General features: G+C 43.5%; 1 protein-coding gene across 10 annotated transcripts in view; it reads right to left on the reverse strand.

Annotated features, from left to right (window-relative positions):
* GAPVD1 (GTPase activating protein and VPS9 domains 1) overlaps positions 1-18222 on the reverse strand; it is a 50176-nt gene that overhangs the window by 10410 nt on the left and 21544 nt on the right. For 5 of the 10 annotated variants that reach the window (XM_081180267.1, XM_081180262.1, XM_081180263.1 and 2 more), the window contains 11 exons: positions 15978-16138; positions 14926-15055; positions 14508-14636; positions 13008-13181; positions 11187-11327; positions 8245-8379; positions 6960-7079; positions 4007-4084; positions 3477-3838; positions 1682-1769; positions 346-426 (listed from right to left, as the gene is read on the reverse strand). In XM_081180267.1, the coding sequence (XP_081036393.1) occupies positions 346-426; positions 1682-1769; positions 3477-3838; positions 4007-4084; positions 6960-7079; positions 8245-8379; positions 11187-11327; positions 13008-13181; positions 14508-14636; positions 14926-15055; positions 15978-16138 (1599 nt within the window). Of the gene's footprint in view, positions 1-345; positions 427-1681; positions 1770-3476; positions 3839-4006; positions 4085-6959; positions 7080-8244; positions 8380-11186; positions 11328-13007; positions 13182-14507; positions 14637-14925; positions 15056-15977; positions 16139-18222 lie in introns of those variants that run through there. The other 5 variants (XM_081180268.1, XM_081180266.1, XM_081180265.1 and 2 more) reach the window with 3 other exon arrangements.

Here is an 18222-nt window from a genome sequence, read left to right on the forward strand (position 1 = left end):
TGCTGATTGTATGTTGGCTGCTCTGGGAGCCTTTTTGGTTGAAGAGTGGGGTACACATAAACACTAAATAAATAGAAAGATGCGAGTTGCAGTTCAACGTTATCTGGACAGCCACAGGTTCCACACTCCTGGTTTAATACAAGCCATCTGTGTGCAGAGAAACACAAAAACACACACATACACAGCCTGAAGTGATGCAGTTCTACAGACTGGCCCCAAGATGAGTGTTCTCATGTAGTAAGTATAGGTAAATCCTATCTGAATCCCTAGACCAGGATTAAGAGTCCTTGAGATCTTCTTTATTTAAAGTCAACCATGTTATAAAATTCAGCAGCAACTACTAACCTTGAAGAGCGTTGTATCTATCAGGCACAAAGTCCTCTTTCTCCTTCTCCTGCTTCTCCTTTTTCCTAAATGGGATGGGAGCTGGGGATGTGGAGAAGGCGGAAGGCAGAAGAATTTTAATTTGAAGTAGGAACTTCTATGACAGCTCAGTTTGCACAAGATTATCCCCCAAAAAAACATTTCACCCCATGGTAATGAGAGAAAGGACCTGAGGAGTGAGAGGGAGAGAGATTCTGTGAACTGCCCAGAGACCACCAGGTATAAGACAGTATATAAATTCAATAAATAAAATAAAAATAAAAATACCACTGGTGCAAAAATCCCATGAGAGAGAGCTTCTTCTAGGCATGTTTTGAGTGATATTGCCACAACTCCAGGTGATAGATAAACAGGTACATATATATATATATATAAAGTAACCCACCAGTCTTCCTGCAACAACACTTGAAGCTGAAACAAGGCATCAGCAGGCAAAGAAGCGAACAAGCTGTTTTCGGGGCAAGACAATCAGGTTTTTTTGTTTTGTTTTGTTGTTTTGTTTTGTTTTTTTAACTAAAAGGAACTTTCAACAAAAGCCAACTGCCAGTATCTCTACAGCACAACAGAAATTGCTTAAAAAATGACTATATCCATTATGTTATAAAAAACCTTCAGAATTTAGTAGGTGCATAAGAAATAACACACAATTTACAGGTATCTAAGGGGCAGGAAGACTGAGTATGGTGGGATTTTATTTCATATAGTTCAGTTTAAGATATACAAGTATCTCTCCCTGTGCCATTTGAAAAAAATATGATTGCCATTTAATATATTCAGGTTTTGCATGCCCTTCCTTTAGTTGGATATATCATTGGGTTTTTGGAATTGCTTATTTGCCTCTGTCAACCAGGCAGTAAAAACATTGCTCACATCAATAAGTCAGCACAGTTATTGCAACCCCCTACAACACATGTATGTCGATGGAGAGGACTACCTCACCCAGCTAACTAATCAGTGAACTTACTATGCATGTACCTAACTGTTACTTTTTGTAACTGACAAGTCAATAATATGTACTCCATTTGTTGTTCTTGTTTTTATGATATGATTATGGTAGTACTGCTGAAAATCATTTTTTAATTTTTTAAAAAAGAAAACTTGCCCAAGTCCAGCTTTTGAACAAATAACCAAAACTGATTTTTTGCTACCTATTTAGGGTGATATGTTAGGACACTGGTCTTCAACCCACAGCTGAGTTGTGGCCACAGGAACTGCACTGCCACTAGACAAATGCACAGTAGAAGAAATAAGGCATTATACACATAACTTATCTAAGAAGTGAGATATAAAACCACACCTCTGGGCATAGCTGAAACAAAACGTTTCCTCCACCATGGTTTGTTCCGGTCAGATTTCTCATCATCGCTGTCTTTGCGATCCTCAACCTGTTTGGGGAGAGACGTGTTGAGTCAGGTCTAGACTTTAGTTGAAATCAATGGAACTTGAGTCACGAGTATCTTTTCCTGTTGATTTTTCAGCAGAAAAGTTGAAATAACTACTAGATCCAACCTGCTGTTTTCATTCTGCCTTATCCGATTCTGTTGAACGTTAATAAATGTTAAACTCTGGTTGGAGGCTTGTAAGAAGCAGGATTTTTTTTAAAAAAAACCATAGGGTTTTAAAACCAAGTAATCAATTCAAACATGAATTGAATATTAGCATATTTAAATTCAATACTTGAAATCAGGGGGGACCTGGGACCCTCTAGATGTCGCTGGACTTCCACCAGCCCCAGCAGCCAGCACGGCCAGTGGCCAGAGAAAATGGGAACTGTAATCCAACCATGGAGGGTTATGTAGCAGTAGCAGCCACCACTGAAACTCTGCCCTCTGCATGAATCACAGTCCATCCCTTTTGAATCATACAAAGAGGCTGTTGACACATGGACCTATATCTGATAAGAAGAACCTGTCTCTTTTGATCAACCGAGAGCACTAGAGCGTTCAGTTCTTTGCTCCGTGTGCAGGAGAGGGAGGGGGCATAGTGGACTCTTCTACCCCTTTATGCAGGACTAAAAGGGATGCTGGTGACTTTCCCCCACTTGCTCAACCACAAAAGCTAATGGGTGTGTGGGGGACACTCCTCTGAGGTCAAGGGTGACTGACTGTTTAGCCTCTCACAGCCTCATCAGCTTTCCACAGGAGAAAACTGGCAGATTAAAAGATAGGGCAGTGTGGCCTCTATGCTACAAAATCAAAAACACTGAATCTGTGACTTGTGTAAAAATTGCCAACCAGTTTCTGCCTGGTGCATTCTGCTTTGAGCTACTTATGAAAAGTAGAAAGGATCTATACAAGAGACTGAAATCCCATATTAGTCACACACTTTAAAACATATATTCATAAGGGCTAGAAGCCTGCTTCTTAAACCTTTGAAAGGACTAAAAGCTTAATAATAATAATAATTTATTATTTATACCCCACCCATCTGGCTGGGTTTCCCCAGCCACTTGGGCACTTCCAACAAAGTATTAAAATACAGTGGTCTTGCTTCAACTTGCTTCAAAGGGGAAAGAAACCCTTGGGATTCTTAGGAATTCTGCAGCCAACACCACATTTTGTGGCTTTTCAGTACTCCCACCAAACTGTAATGTGTATGGACTTAAGAACAAAGGGCTGTAAAATTAAGTCTGCAGGATCAGGCCAAGGCTCAACTAGTTCAGCATCTTGTTCTCACAGGGGCCGAGCAGATGCCTGTGGGAAGCAAGGCTGGCTAGGAGTGCAACAGCACTTTGCCCACCTGGGATTCCCAGAAACTGGTATTCAGAGAAACCATGCTTCTGACAGTGGAGGCAAAACATAGCCATCATGGCTAGTAACTACTGATATCCTTGCCCTCCGTGAATTAAGCTAATTCTCTTTTAAAGCCATCCAAATTGGGGGCCACCACTGCCTCCTGTGGAAGCAAGTTTCATAGTTTAACTATGCTCCAGTTCAAGGGAGTTCTAGCTTAAGAAAAAATTGAGGTAGCAACCAAGCTTACACATAATACACACAAAATGCTTTTAGATAGAGGTGAAACTTAATGCATTACTTAGCTATAAAGCCTTGATTCGAGAAAGCCATTGAGAGGCTTAGTTTGTCTTCTCTTACCTCTCCTCTGCAGGAATCTCTGCTAGGAGATGAGGAAGAAGACTGAGAGGCTGTCAGCAAAGGAGTTCCCCCTACACAGCCAAGCACAGAAAGCTCCCTCTCCTCGTTGCCGGCTCGCCTGTTCCAACCAGGGTCACTCATTGGCCTCCGGGCAGATGACACTATATCAGAGCTCCTGCTCCGCACGAGCCTCTCAGGATAGGAATACCGCTGCCTGAACACTTCGGAGTCAATGATTATAGCAGTGTGGGAGCTGAAATTGGGCAGCCTTGCCTCGTTGCCTCCTAGGGTCCCTTCCAGGATCGGGGGGTCTGGCGGGGGGTGTGAAGGTCTTGCATAGTGCACTTTGGGCCTCACCACTGCTGGAAAAAACACCAGCGTCAGACCAAGCAAAGCATTACACCAACGCTGTTCTTTCACATCCCTTTACAGTTACAGGTAACACATGGAAGTTTTGCAGCTATGGAAAGAGGACCAAATGCAGTAACACTACTGTTAACATGCATGTGGCCCACACGCTGCAGGATTACCTTCGTTGGAAGACAAGGGATCGAACATGGCAAGCAAGGATTCTGCATGAGACAAGGTAGAGGCCCCCTGGCTGGTTCCTAAAAGATGGAGAAGTGGGTTTAAGAAAGTACCAGGAGGATCTTCACTAACAGGCTGCATAGACCCTAAGAAGCCAGAGATATCACCTGAGGTCACCTACTCCAGTATGCCTACAGCACTCTGACATACAAAAGGATTTGCCTTTCACTATGGATACTTTAAGGGAAGCGGGTGGCAATGTGGTCTAAACCACTGAGCCTAGGGCTTGCCGATCAGAAGGTCGGCAGTTCGAATCCCCGCGACAGGGTGAGCTCCCGTTGCTTGGTCCCAGCTCCTGCCAACCTAGCAGTTTGAAACATGTCAAGCTGCAAGTAGATAAATAGGTACCGCTCCAGCGGGAAGTGAACGGCGTTTCTGTGTGCTGCTCTGGTTTCACCAGAAGCAGCTTAGTCATGCTAGCCACATGACCCAGAAGCTGTACACCGGCTCCCTCGGCCAGTAAAGCGAGATGAGTGCCGTAACCCCAGAGTTGTTTGCGACTGGACTTAACTGTCAGGTGTCCTTTACCTTTACCTTTATGGATAATTTAAATCAATGTTACCAGACATTATTCATCTCTCAAGTACTTGGGAGAAGTTGCAATCTTTTCCTCATTCCTGGTGGGGATAATCTTGCCAGATTCAATAATCACCTTCATTGGCTCCTGCTCTGAAAGCCCTAATGCAAGGATGGTCTATCAGCAGCCCTTGGCTGGGCTTCAAGAAGTCCTCCCTACAAGTAATCTGCTCAGACCTCTGGGTAAGAGTGACATGCCCCTCCTTTAAACTTGGCTTCTCCTCCCATGCCCACAACCTGAGTGGATATCACCCACCCTCAACAGAGAAATGCCACCATTACTCATCAGAGAATTTTGGGTTTCTACTTCAGCACATGGCACAAGGGAGAATTCCCCCCCCCCCTTACAGTGAATTTCAGTTTACAGATTTGGGTGCGGGAGGACAGCATTCCTGATAGGGATGACTCCCCCTGCTGCGTCTTGTGTCCACTCCAGATGGAGTCATCCTGTCTCTCCAGACTGAGTGTCAGAAAGGAAGAACACCTCAACCCCCAAGAAGTTAAGGAGAACCCATAGATACTCAGCACTAGGAATGAAAACACTCATACAAACCGCAAGACGTTAGGCAGAAACTCAAAGGTAACCCCCGCCAAACTCCTTCCCATACAGAACTGCAACCGATTGTAACCTCTGGGTGTTCCCTCTTTCCATTTTCCACCTCAATCCTCTGGCTCATTTTCTTCATCTTCATCAAACATTGATCTGATCATTTTTAATAGTTCAGTCATCAACTGTTTAACAATACCAACAGTCACTGTTTGAAACAAAACTACCTTTTCCATACTGGAAGCTTTTAATGTTATTGATATTATCAGCCACTCAACCCACCTTAATGTTTTCCCTTTAAAATCACAGTTGTGACTATGCCATCTCAAAGCAAATTCCTTTCTCTCAGCTAATTATGGCCATTTGACTTTCACCAGTTCTTTAATGGCAAGAAACAAAAAAAGCATTAAATGTTTTTCAAATACGAGTTCCTATCGTCCATTTTAATCTTTCTTGTCCACCATAAATCAAGCCTTTCCACGTTCCTTTAGACATTTTAACAATTAGTTTCCTTTCTGTTTCATTAACAACAGAAGGTGTCTACCCCATCTGTTCTAAAAGGAAGAGGAAGGTTGTGATTTAAGAATTGCAAGGTGCCTGAAAAAACTGGGTCAAATCCCCTACTACACACTCCCCTTTACGAGAACAGCAGGTGGGGGGGACACAATGAAAAACTAAAGGTGTGTCTTAGGGCTGGGCGATGTATCAATACATCATCCAACACTGGTTTGTGGATCACATCATGAGAACCATTACAGAATGATTGAGCTGGCAATGTATTGCAAAGCACAGCCTTCAAAACTACAAGGGGCGGAATAACTGAGTCCTCTGGTGGCTGGCTGGCTGCCTACCTGCCCTTTCGGCTCCCTTTCCCCTCCAATGGCAGAACACTCTCACTCCCAGCCTCGGTGCCCCCCTCTAACCATGGTGTCTCTACCTGATGCAGAAATCACAGGTGAGCTGGATAGTTCTGTTGGTTAAAGTGTGGTGCTGATAACACCAAGGTTGCAGGTTCAATCCCCATATGGGGCAGCTGCATATTCCTGCATTGCAGGGGGTTGGGCTAGATGACCCTCAGGGTCCCTTCCAACTCTACAATTCTATGATTCTCCGATTCTTCCTTCTCCCTCTGTCTAGGGAGGGGTGGAAGGAGTTCACCCTCCAAACACGAGGGAGGAGGAATTCGCAGTGCACATAGCACACACCTATTAATCTCCATGACTGCTGCTCTGCCCAATCTCCTGTGCTCTACCCTACATAGTTCCATGTTTCAGACACTGTGATATATCACTAAAATGCAATGTTTAGCTGGTGATATACCACAATGTTGAAAACCAGATAGTATGAATAATGGAAAACAAAATGGAAGGTGTGATGGTGCTGGAGGGTGGGGGAGGCAGGCAGGGGAAAACATGCAAGACACATTCAGAAACAACCCAAGGAAGAGCAGAAAGTAAAGAGAGGACTGAGATTGTATACAGAAAGAAAAATCCACAAAAAACAAGTACTCAGACAAGTGTTTCTCTCCATACACAGGGAGAGACGTGAAGACCCAACCATCCCTAGCAACATGAAGGGCCAGTCTGAAGAGACAGGATGACTCCTCTCCCCTGGATAGGACACAATAATTTGAAGACCTTGACTGCCTCCAGCAGGCGGGTCATCCCTATCAGGAATGTCATCACCCTCCATCTGATAAATTCAAATGCTTTCATGACTGACGTTTAAGCTGCCAGGAAACTCACCGCGGGGTGGCCCATGCTTCCCCTTACCATGAGCTGTTTCGTCCATGTCGGGGCTGGTTACTGAATCCTTCCCACCAAAGTCAGAGCTGCACTCGGATCGGAGGTCCTCAATCTTGTTTGGGATGTCTTCAGAGGTTGCGCTAATGCCTTAGGAGAGAACAAGAGACCTCGCTGAAAGGGAAGCCACCAAGTCTGAAGACATTCAGCACAACAGTAACTTACTAGACCATTGGAGTGGATATCTGTTCGAGTAATGAATGCATGGGATTTATAGGACAAGAGCCTCCTCCTGCTCTCCACATCTAGAACCCTGTCCAGCAAGACCAAACTCTAACCTTGAGGAAGTAATCCAAGCCATGCAATTTCCCCTCCTTTATTTTACAGATGGATTATGAGCTCCTCCTGCTTCAATTATTCTATGGGAATTTGACTAGTCCAGAAAGCAGAATGATGACAATGAATGCTTTGGGCTTAACTCTTTAATTCTCATCCCCAATTAAATCTCTGAGGAGGAATATATAATTGCATTTCCTTGCCTTCATGCCATGTTATCAATCTCCACACCCCTCTCTGCCAACCCTCACAACTTAGAGCAGGAACTCTCCTCCTCTTTTCAGCAAGAAACACACACGAAGTCCACCCTCCTACAGTGCTTACTGACTTTTCCTTTACCCAGGCACTAACCCTGTCAGGAATCTTAGACCAGCTAAAATTCTTCCGAGGGTGGTGAGTATATGTCTGGCTTTGAAAGGCTGCCATTTGTGGGGAGGCAGCAAAACAACTCTCACAAGAGCCATCTTAGCATGGAGTCAAGAGGAGAGAAGCAATTTTGAGAAGCTAGACCATCCACTGAAAAAGGACTTGGCCTTCTTATGGATGACAATCCCATATACAAGTTTTACAAAGAGGCCAAACACTTAGAGACACACAATTAGGAACACAGGAAAGTGCTTTTCATGCCAGATCAGATTGATCCATCTCTGACTGGCAGTGGCTCTCCAGTCTCACAAGCCAAGAATGCTTCCCTCCTTTTCACCTGCTCCCTGACCCTTTTGTCTAGAGATACTATTGATTGAACCTGGGATCTTTTCACATGCAAAATGCATGCTCTGCCCATATGAGCTAAGGTCACTTCCCCAGTTCTCAAATCCCTGGCATCTCCAGCAGCAGGGCTAAGGAAGTCGCCTGCCTGAGATCTTGGACTGCTGCTGCCATTCAGGATAGACAATACCAGGCTAGACGGACAAGCAGTCTTATTAGACATAACACAGCTTCAACTGTTCACATAATGTATTGTTTTCTGAGGTCTCACCTGATACGACACTGAGGCCTGGTGTGCTGGGGCGGGAACTGACCTCCCTCACATCTGTGTCATCAGAGGTGCTCCCCACCCCAGAGCAGCTCTCAAGCTCCTGCAGCCTCTCCTCTTGCTTTAGATCTGGGGCCTCTAAATTGTGGATGGGGAGAAATACAACACACAGGTCACCTTCTAGATACAGTAGTCTTGTAATTTTACATCCAGTTTTCACAAATTTTCTACCTTCCCTGAACGCTTCCCAAACATTGGAACCCCAGTGCAGATGCCACAGAGTCATGTTCAATTCACATGGTACATTGACCTGGATCTCTTGGCCTTATTATCACCCCCACATGAACCCCCTAGAAGAGGGAAGGTGAATTTGTGGCCCTCCAGGTGTTTTGGGGCATCAGCTCCAAACAGCATAGTCAAGAGTCCAGGGTATCCAACAACATCTGGAGAGCATCAGCTTGGGGAAGGGCTGCCCCAAAATGTACTCATCACCCTTCCTTGCAGCTGCATGTTGGAGATCTAAGTAGCAGGCAAGCTGCCTTTCAGAGAAGCTCCCCTGATGTTAATAATCTCCCCTTTGTGGAAAATCTCCTAACTAAAGAACCTCAGAATTCCCTGGAGCAAGGATCCCCAAATTTTGGTATGTGCATCACCAGTGGTCCACAAGCTTCATTTAGATGGTCCATAGCATGTTTACATTAAATATTCATACAGATTTTTAACAGTATGTTTATTGCTACTTTTATTTCTTCTGTATTGGTCTTTTACTGTATGACAATTTGATTCTATGGAATTCAAAATACGTAAGAGCAAAAGAAGCAATACAAATGCACTTAAAAAATCATGTGGCATCTACCATAGTGCATTATAATCGCTACAACAGGAATAAAAATCAACAAGAAAAATCACTAAGACTCTCAGCAGTTTTCAAGTGGTCCATAAGGAAAATAGTTTGGGATCGATCCATGGCCCCAGAATGCAAGGTTTGTGTAGAGAATTAAGGAAACATTTGCATGGGTGAGTAGGCAGAATGGAAGACCAAGGGAGGCTACTCTCCCATGGGAGGCATCTAGGTTGCCTTATTTGAATGGCCCCACTGTCTGGAGAGGAGCAACCCAACAAACGGTATCTTCCTCCACCATAAAGAAAAAGAAAGTGTGTGCATGGGTGAGTTAACTGTTGAGAAAAGGCACTACTTGTACTAGTTGACTACAGTTGTCCATACATTGGCAACCTCACGGTTGAAGCACTAATATGTACTCTCTTTGTGGCTACCCCTTGGGGTTGATTTGGAAGCTACAGCCAATGCAAAACAAGGAAGCTAGTGTGTTTGTGGGGGCAAACTATCAGCAAGTATATAATACCTTGCTTGTGGGATTTGTACTGGCTGTCTATTTGCTACTAGGCCAAGTTCAGGCGTTGGTACTAACACATCCATCCCTATACAGCTTGAGACCAGGTTACTTAAAACACTGCCTTATCCCTTATACACCCGCAGACCACTGAAGTCCGCAGAAGAATCTCTCCTGCAAGTTACAAAGGTCTCAAAAGCTCACTCCACAGTAACGCAGAGCAGGGCATTTAGTGTGGCTGCCCCATTCCGTGGAATAAAAAGTACCCACATTCTGCCCTTTCTGGAAATAACGCAAGTTATTTTTGTTCTGATGGGCTTCCCCAGGTGAATAAATGATCGTTTACTATGAGTATCCACTTGTCATGGTTTTAGCCTTGTTTTAAATGTATTTGTGTTTTTTGTGTTGTGTGTAAATCACCTTTGGACAGTGTTTTAGTAGGAGATTAATAAATTAGCTGCATAATATTTATTAATATAGCACCCTCAGCAAAAAGCACATTACAGAATTTCATAGGCAGCAGACAGGTCCCTGGCTCGGAAAGAGCTTACAGATCTAATAGGGGTGGAGAGAGGGGGTGAAGATGGATAGAGGCACCTGCAGCTCCATGTGCTTATTTTATTTAACAAAATTTATAATCCCAATGGACCTCTAAGCAGAGTACATGACAGTCTCAAGTGTTAATTTAAAATATCAATAAAAGCAAATATCAACAGGCTACATAAAAAATCAGTAATTTTGAAGCATACCTACTAAAATCACGTGCCTGGGCAGGATTGCTGGAACAAAAAAGGTTTTAGCAGGCACCGAAAACAGTACAATGAAGGTATGCCTGCCTAACGTGCATGGGAGGGAATTCCAAAGCACAGGTGCCGCCACCCTTGAAGCTTAAGGTTTAAATTAATTAAAGTGGGTTTAAAGGAATGAAGACAAAGAGAAACGGTTCTGTATCCACCTCTGGGAAAGAGTTCCAGGCACAAAGGAGAGAGCACAGAAATGTTTAAAGAAGCAAAAGACCTCCAGCAGCTAAGGGTGGTAAGAGTCGAAGGAACAGAGGCCATGGGCAAGAATATAATTGGAAACAAGGGCCTAGAAGAGATGGAGAAATGTCACGGAGAGCATTTAAAGTTAATGACAAGGAACCGTGTCCAACATTATTCCTACACAGAGTAGACCCATTGAAACAGCTGGGTGTGACCATCTTAGCTTTGTTAATCTCTATGGGTCTACTCTAAGTAGAACTTAGCTGGACAGAATCCAGAGATTCTGCCAGATATGAAAGGGATTGGAAGGTAGGGAAGGATTATTTATTTTATTTTGTATACTCTTTTGGCACAGTTGTCCCCAAGCAGTGCATAGAAGACCCACAATAAGACTAAAAATGCGTTAAAACTATCAAATCAATTTAAAAGCCTGCTGAATTTTTTTAAAGTCTCCAGTAAGAAGTTCAACAGAGATGGGAAGTTCAATATGGAAATGAAGTTAAGTTTCCTTAACCAAAGAAACCAGAAGGTAGCATTCCTTCATAATTATAACCCTGCTTGTGTGGGACATACAGACAAATTAGTTATCTTTAAAGCTGAGGAGTCTAACCTGAATCACTTGGTAGCACTTCAACGCTCCAAGCTTCACTGGTGGTTTCCGAGATGGTTGAGCCTGTGCAGGGGTCAAAAAGCACCGATCCTGAACCAGGCAAACACAGCAAGCTTCCCAGCATATTCTCAGCTGCGGCACCTGAGGAAGCAACCCACAATTTGTTAATAGCAGAGAGGTACCCAAAGGCAATTACATCTACCCTTTATCCCTCATGTTAGCTCTGAAAGGATCCATTTTCTGGCTGTCCAGTAGCGAATGTGCAAGAGGCAAAAACCTTATCCACCTGGAAAACATTAAGTCGCCCCTATTCTCACTAAGGGGACGCAGGTGGTGCTGTGGGTTAAACCACAGAGCTTAGGACTTGCTGATCAGAAGGTCGGCGGTTCGAATCCCCGCGATGGGGTGAGCTCCCATTGCTCGGTCCCTACTCCTGCCAACCTAGCAGTTCAAAAGCACGTCAAAGTAGATAAATAGATACCTCTCCGGCGGGAAGGTAAACGGCATTTCCGTGCACTGCTCTGGTTCGCCAGAAGCAGCTTAGTCATGCTGGCCACATGACCCAGAAGCTGTACGCCGACTCCCTTGGCCAATAAAGCAAAATGAGCACCGCAACCCCAGAGTCGGTCACAACTGGACCTAATGGTCAGGGGTCCCTTTACCTTTATTCTCACTAAACAACATGGGCCACCACCCATGAGAAGCTTGCAATCTTTTAAGAATCTAAGAAGTGCCCTGCTGGATCAGGCAAATGGCCCATCTAGCACAGCATTCCAGTCTCAGTGGCAAGCCTGTCGGAAATTTGCAAGGAGGATCCAAGAACAAGAGCGCTCTCCCCTCCTGATGTTTCCAGCTAACTGGAATTCAGAAGGATTACGGTCTCCAACTGTGGCTAGCAGTAACTGTGGCTCCATCATGGCTAGCAGCCCTCTCCTCCATGGATTTGTCTAATCCTCTTTAATGTCATCCAAGTTGGTGGCCTTCACTGCTTCTGTGAGAATTAGTTGCAAAGTTTAACTCTGCAGTGCATGAGGAAATACTTTCTTTTATCCGTCCTGATTCTTCAACATTCACCTTTACTGGATGTCCACATGAGTTACCCCGATTTCATGTATTACTCAAATTGCATGGTTCCTTCCCACATCTGTGGGGTGGAAGTGGGCCACTGGCAATGGAAGTAACCATACAATGAGCTCCTGCTTATTACACTTACACCCTGCTCTTCCTATAGAATGCTAAGGGAAATGTCTATGCAGCCCTCTATTGGTTCTTCCATCCAAGCAAATCCTATCTAGACCTGAGTAGCTGTAACCATGTTACTATATCAGGTGCTGTCAAGACCATGCATCCTACATTTAGCACTGCGAGGCAAAACAACCTTCTGGGGAACTGTGGTAAAGCACTCCATGCAGAGAATCCTTTAACCCAGTCTGTAAATTGCATGAATATGCTTTAAATGACCTCCTCTGCTCCTCCCTGCTAGCACTGGGAGGAAAGAAAGTGCAACCCGTAAACTGATGTTATATCTGGACAAGATCATAGTTTTGCATTGCTCCCCAGAAGCCATGATCTGTAGCCAAGATTTGTTCTCAACCTGCTGATCATGATTTGTTAAAAGGTGTTTCCTAACTTTGAACAGTTGCAAGATATTTCCTGACTTAAGTAAATGTATAGTTTCAACCTTAAAGCATGGCAACAATTGTGCAGTGCGCTCTTTTTGGGTACCTGCTTCCAAACACACATCCAAATACAGAGTGCAGGCACCTCACTGCTTTGCAGAAGGACCAGTGTTTTTCTTGCCTCAAACAACAGACCAGTTACCTGCAATTTCCTGCAAGCGGTCCTCGTCAATATTTGGATCGAAGTCGCTCCCCAGAACATCAGTGCTCCAGGTCTCGCTCACAGTCTCGGAGATATCCCTGTCATCTGTTAACCCCATCATGTCACGGATCTCAAATTTACGGAGCTTATCATCAAGGTTATCCTGAGTGGTTGCTATTGTAAAAAGATCAGAGTTTGGTTAAAACACTCTGCATCCCTACACAATTATTTCATAGCTTGTGTTTTTAAAGGTGGGGAACTGAGGTAAACATGGGGCAGGATGACCACATAAAAAGAAGACTGAAGGCTTATTGAACCTTTAACAGAAGCAGGAATTTTGGCAGGCATAGCTTATCAAACAGGGATGAGGGGGGAAATCATCTGCCAGAATTCCCCCTTCCACTCAACTGTTACAGATACAAGATCAATGTCCTTCTTTGTATTTGATCACCCCTGGAAAGAGAAGGACAATGCATAGGTAAAGAAGAAATCCAGAGAAAGTGGGTTGTACCCAGTGCTGCTGTTACTCAAAGTTAGACACACTGAAATTAATGTACGCAGCTCACTTAGGAACATCAATTTCAATGGGTCTAGGCTCAAATAGAACTTGGTTGGAGACAACCCATTTTAGCATCTAAACCATCTTTCACCACACTTGAGTAGACCACAGTTGAAGCAGCCAACTCTAGGCTTCCATCCATGGCATGCATCAAAACCATTAGCTCCCAAGGTATTAGGAACGGCACAAGTAGCACACTCTGTTTACAAACATGAAGTAACCACACACACGTGACTGGTCTGCATGTCAGAATATGGTTTACTGCAACCATGCAGTCTCCAGAAGACAAGCTTGCACCTGCTTTACTTCCTGGGCTTTTCAGGTCAGTGCAGGTTGTCCAAATACTGAAACTGTGCTTTAAGTTTTCCTCTTTAATCATGACCTGCAACTTGGGGGGTGGGGAGGAGGACAATGTATACTGCCCTAGGCTTCTTACAGAGTAAAAGCGGGAATAGGTTCCAAGTTTGCTTATTTTCCTAATGCATACCCACCCGCTTTTATTTTGCACTGTGTCTTTTTAGACACAGTGGAACCTCGGTTTTTTAATGTAATCCGTTCCGCTCGACTTCCAAAATGTTCAAAAACCGAGGATCAAAGGGCTCTCAGCAAGTTCAACGGGGAAAATTGAGAAATGTGCCTCGGAAGCCGTTCGACTTCCGAGGTGCGTTCAAAAATGGAAGCATTCACTTCTGGGTTTTCGGCGTCTGGCAGCCGAGACGTTTGAAAACTAAGGTTCGACTATAATAAATTTGAGAGCAGGGACTGATCACTGGTATTAGCAAGTCACTTTTTTTGCCATTGGCGTTTGTAAGACTTTTTGTGTGTGTGAAGAGTGGGATTAAAAAATCTTTTAAACTAACTAAATAAGCATAAACCAAAAAGGGCAGTGAGTTCAGCATCTGCGAGCTACACCTTGGGCTGTGTTCATTGTCAGCACTAACCTTGCTCATGCTCCAGCAGTTGCAGGGCTTCCACCCCATTGCTCCCTGATGGGCCGCCTGCACCAAGTTCGGACACAGATTCCCCCTCCAAGTCCAACGATGACACAGAATTGGATCGATTTGAAGGGCCTGTTGGAAGGAGATGGTGCTATTTAGCCCGATTTCCCCGCACCCAGTAAGAAGAAATATACACCCAACTAAATGCAACCAGGAACCAAACAGAAGTCATTAGACAAGGTGATCAAAAAGAAAACTGCACCAAAAAGTTATATAAAAAAAAACACACCAAAACATTATTGGCCAATGGAATGAGCAGCTATCACAGCATTTACAACAGTGGCTGAGATACAAAGCACACACCAGCTACAATGAACAGAAGCTCCTATTAAATATTGCCTGACAGACAAGAGGCCATCACCTTCAGATATTCCTTCCAGATTATCACTGCAGAGGGAAAAGCGCAAGGTTTTATCAGGTTTACCGTGGAGTTTGGTTTCATCAACAGGGACATCTCCTTGCCCTCCGTCAGCAAGCTGCATGTTTAAAACCTAGGAAAAGGGGGTGGGAGTGATCAGCATTTTGGTCATGGATTGACAGTCAATAAAGAATTGTTGTTTGCCAAATACCTTTAAGCCAGAATTTTTAACTTAGAGTCTCTCTGGCTTCTAGTGCCATCAAACTTTTGGAGTGTAGCGATTTGGTATCAGAACTGCTTCTCCAATTTGTTTGGAGTCATTAGAACATAGCAGACATCCCATACTAAATTAAACTGTCAATATTTAAGAAATAATAGATGTATATTCACTAACAATGGCAAATACAGAGCTATCATTTTTGCCAAGTGCTTGTGAAGCCCATAATAAATCTAACATTTACATCACAGGATCCATTACATCTTCTTCACCTTCACATCGGGGGTGGGGAGATGAGGTGGTGAATTATCAAGTTGCCATGAGTCTGTCTTAACATTTATTGTCCTGAATATAGAAGTGATAGCCACCTCACCCAGAAAGCCCACATCCAACAACTGTTCAGATGTCACATGAAATCATGGTTTACTGTGACATGAATGAGCCCTCTCATATGGCTGAGGGAAGGAGCTCATAAGCTTTTGCTTCTGGTTATCCACAGCTTGTTGTGTTTAACCCAAAACTTATTTTGGGTTCAAATAACAAGTTATTACGAACTTTTTTTTAAAAAAAAAGTCTACTTCAAAGTGCAATTTCTGAAACTGGCTTGCTTAAACTAAACATTGTTAATGCTGACCATGGTTTGTGGGTCCAGACAATATATACTAACTGCAGTTAACCAAACCCATATGCGAAGGAAGTACTACTTCATGTTTGCTGAAAGCTGGATCAAGGAGGGACAGATACTTGTTTGCTGTTGGAAAACAACAGTTAATGTTTTCATAGTTCCACAGCACCTACTTCCACCTACACAGATCTCAAAGCCCCGCTGGATCAATACCTCGTTTTCTGACATCATTCCTGGAGTTATTTGGGGCCCAGTCCCGAGAGAAATAACCAATACTTCTTCTGGTTGGACTTCTTGTATCGTCTCCTGGGAGAATCCATCATGGTCTGCATGCTGGTCCACTTGAATATTCGATCGGCTCCGGCTTCGGGTAGCTGGAACATTTTAGGGGGATTGTTTTATAAAGGATTTTTGACTGGCAAAAATGCAAGATCCATACAATAGGGTGATGCTTAATACAAGCATGCTGAGCAAAAGGCAAAAATGGCTTTGAAAGACGGTCACGAAGTGGTGCTATATGATGCCACCCTCCAGCTGTTAAGAAAAGTATGTGCAAGGGAGGGTTGCCTTGCAAGCATCAATCCAGGACACTGAGCCTTCAGGAAGGGTCAAGGAAAACCTTACGTGTACACCTGCCCTCTGGCTACCAGGCATTAACCACAGTAGTTTATATGTATCATAGATCTTCCAACAGTCCTGTGGACAGAAGCTTTATACATTAATTCTGCAGAAGATGCTTTACCGGCAGGTGGGTTTTGCCACATCTGAGTGCTGCAAGGAGCAAGAGGAAAAATCCCTGCCGAAATCCCTGCTTCTGTGTAATTACTCAAGGCACAGGGGCATCTTCTCCAACCATCCAAAGGGGGAACAAAGCTCTTCTTGCATTGTTTACTACTCCCTTTTGTAAAATCACTAGGGAGGCATAAGTAGGAATTCAGTTACTCCTACCTCCCTGGTTTTTGTTCATGCTTTATTCTCAGGAAAGACGAAGTGTCTGTCGTTACATCTCCTCTGCCCTAATGCAACACAATCTCTGGTAAAATTTCCAGAGGGCACCAGTTTAGTGGAAAAATAGCTGCCTTGCAGTGGTTAAAGAAGAAATATCCCCCAGTGTTTGGACTGCTGGTAGGGAGAAAATAGTCAGGATCCCCCATAAAAATGGGAGGGTTAAATATCTTTAATGGAGTTACCTCAATAAGAGATAATTAGTTCCTAGATACAAGTAATGAAATAGCCAGTGTCTCTTCACAACTTGAAGCAAATGTATGAGAAAGGAAAAGGCCTTCCTCTCACAGCAGGGGGAAAAAGTCACACTGGCAGCATTCAGATCCTGCTATTTAGACAGCTGCTTGAAGAACTCCATGCCAAAAACCACAGTATTACTAAGAATGAGGGCCCCGTATCTTGGGTAATATCTAAATGCAGACATAGCACCAGAAAGAGTCCCAAACAGCCAAGCATAAACCAGGGGGGGGGTGCAGAAAAATCTTACGTTTCCTCTGCCCCCGTCCAAAAAAAAGAAATCAAGCTCTTTTCAAAAAATAAAATGCATAACATTGGAATAAAGCATAAAATGCTTCAAACAGAAACACAGAAACTTTCAAAACTTTTACTACATTAAGACAGACTTCTACATACACAACACAGAACAAAATACATGATGGAATTTCAAGTCTACATCCCTGCTGGAGTTCTGTTCCAGACAAGGATGACTCTCTAATTCTTGCAAGATGGCAAGTTTACACAGACCAGCAAAAGTAAGTGGTATTCTTTTTGCTTAACGGAACCATTTCACGCAGCAAGAGAGTTATATGTTTGAACATTCCCCAGGTTTTTTTTAAGTCTATCTGTAGAAAGATAATACATCTGCAAGGTTAGACTCAGCTCTTCCACCTCACATGCCAATTTTCAAGGTACAGGGCGTTTGGGGTTTTTTTTACAGGGTGACATGTACAGGTAAATATGAAGAAAAAACACCACCCCATTCCATCTGCAACATTAACACTTGAATTTGCCAGTTGCATAAACTATCCCAAAGGGTAGCTGGTCATCACAACTGAGAAGTTAAGCCATTTTTGTCAAAGCACTCTGCCTTGAGGATGTTTTTGAAAGCTGAGGATAATACATTTATAATAATAATAATAATAATAATAATAATAATAATAATAATAATAATAATAACAACAACAACAACAACAGAAAGGCATCTAGAGAATAGGTTGCTGTTATTTAGAAAGACTTAAAAGGAAAAAATGCACATGATGATTCAAAACCAGCTAGGCATAAATGGTGTTTACATGAAAGAAGGTTGTCACCAGGAATGTTGGTCTTGGAAACTTATGAGGATGATAGACCACAAGAATTCAACAGCCCAGGGAGTGTTTGAACTCTTCTTTGGGTTGTGGACAAAGGTTTAAGGTGTGGTGGATTTCTTCAATATACACACAATTGTGATGTT

The sequence above is a fragment of the Podarcis bocagei genome, assembly GCF_964188305.1.
Source record: "Podarcis bocagei genome assembly, chromosome: Z".
In the NCBI taxonomy this organism is placed as follows: Eukaryota; Metazoa; Chordata; class Lepidosauria; order Squamata; family Lacertidae; genus Podarcis; species Podarcis bocagei.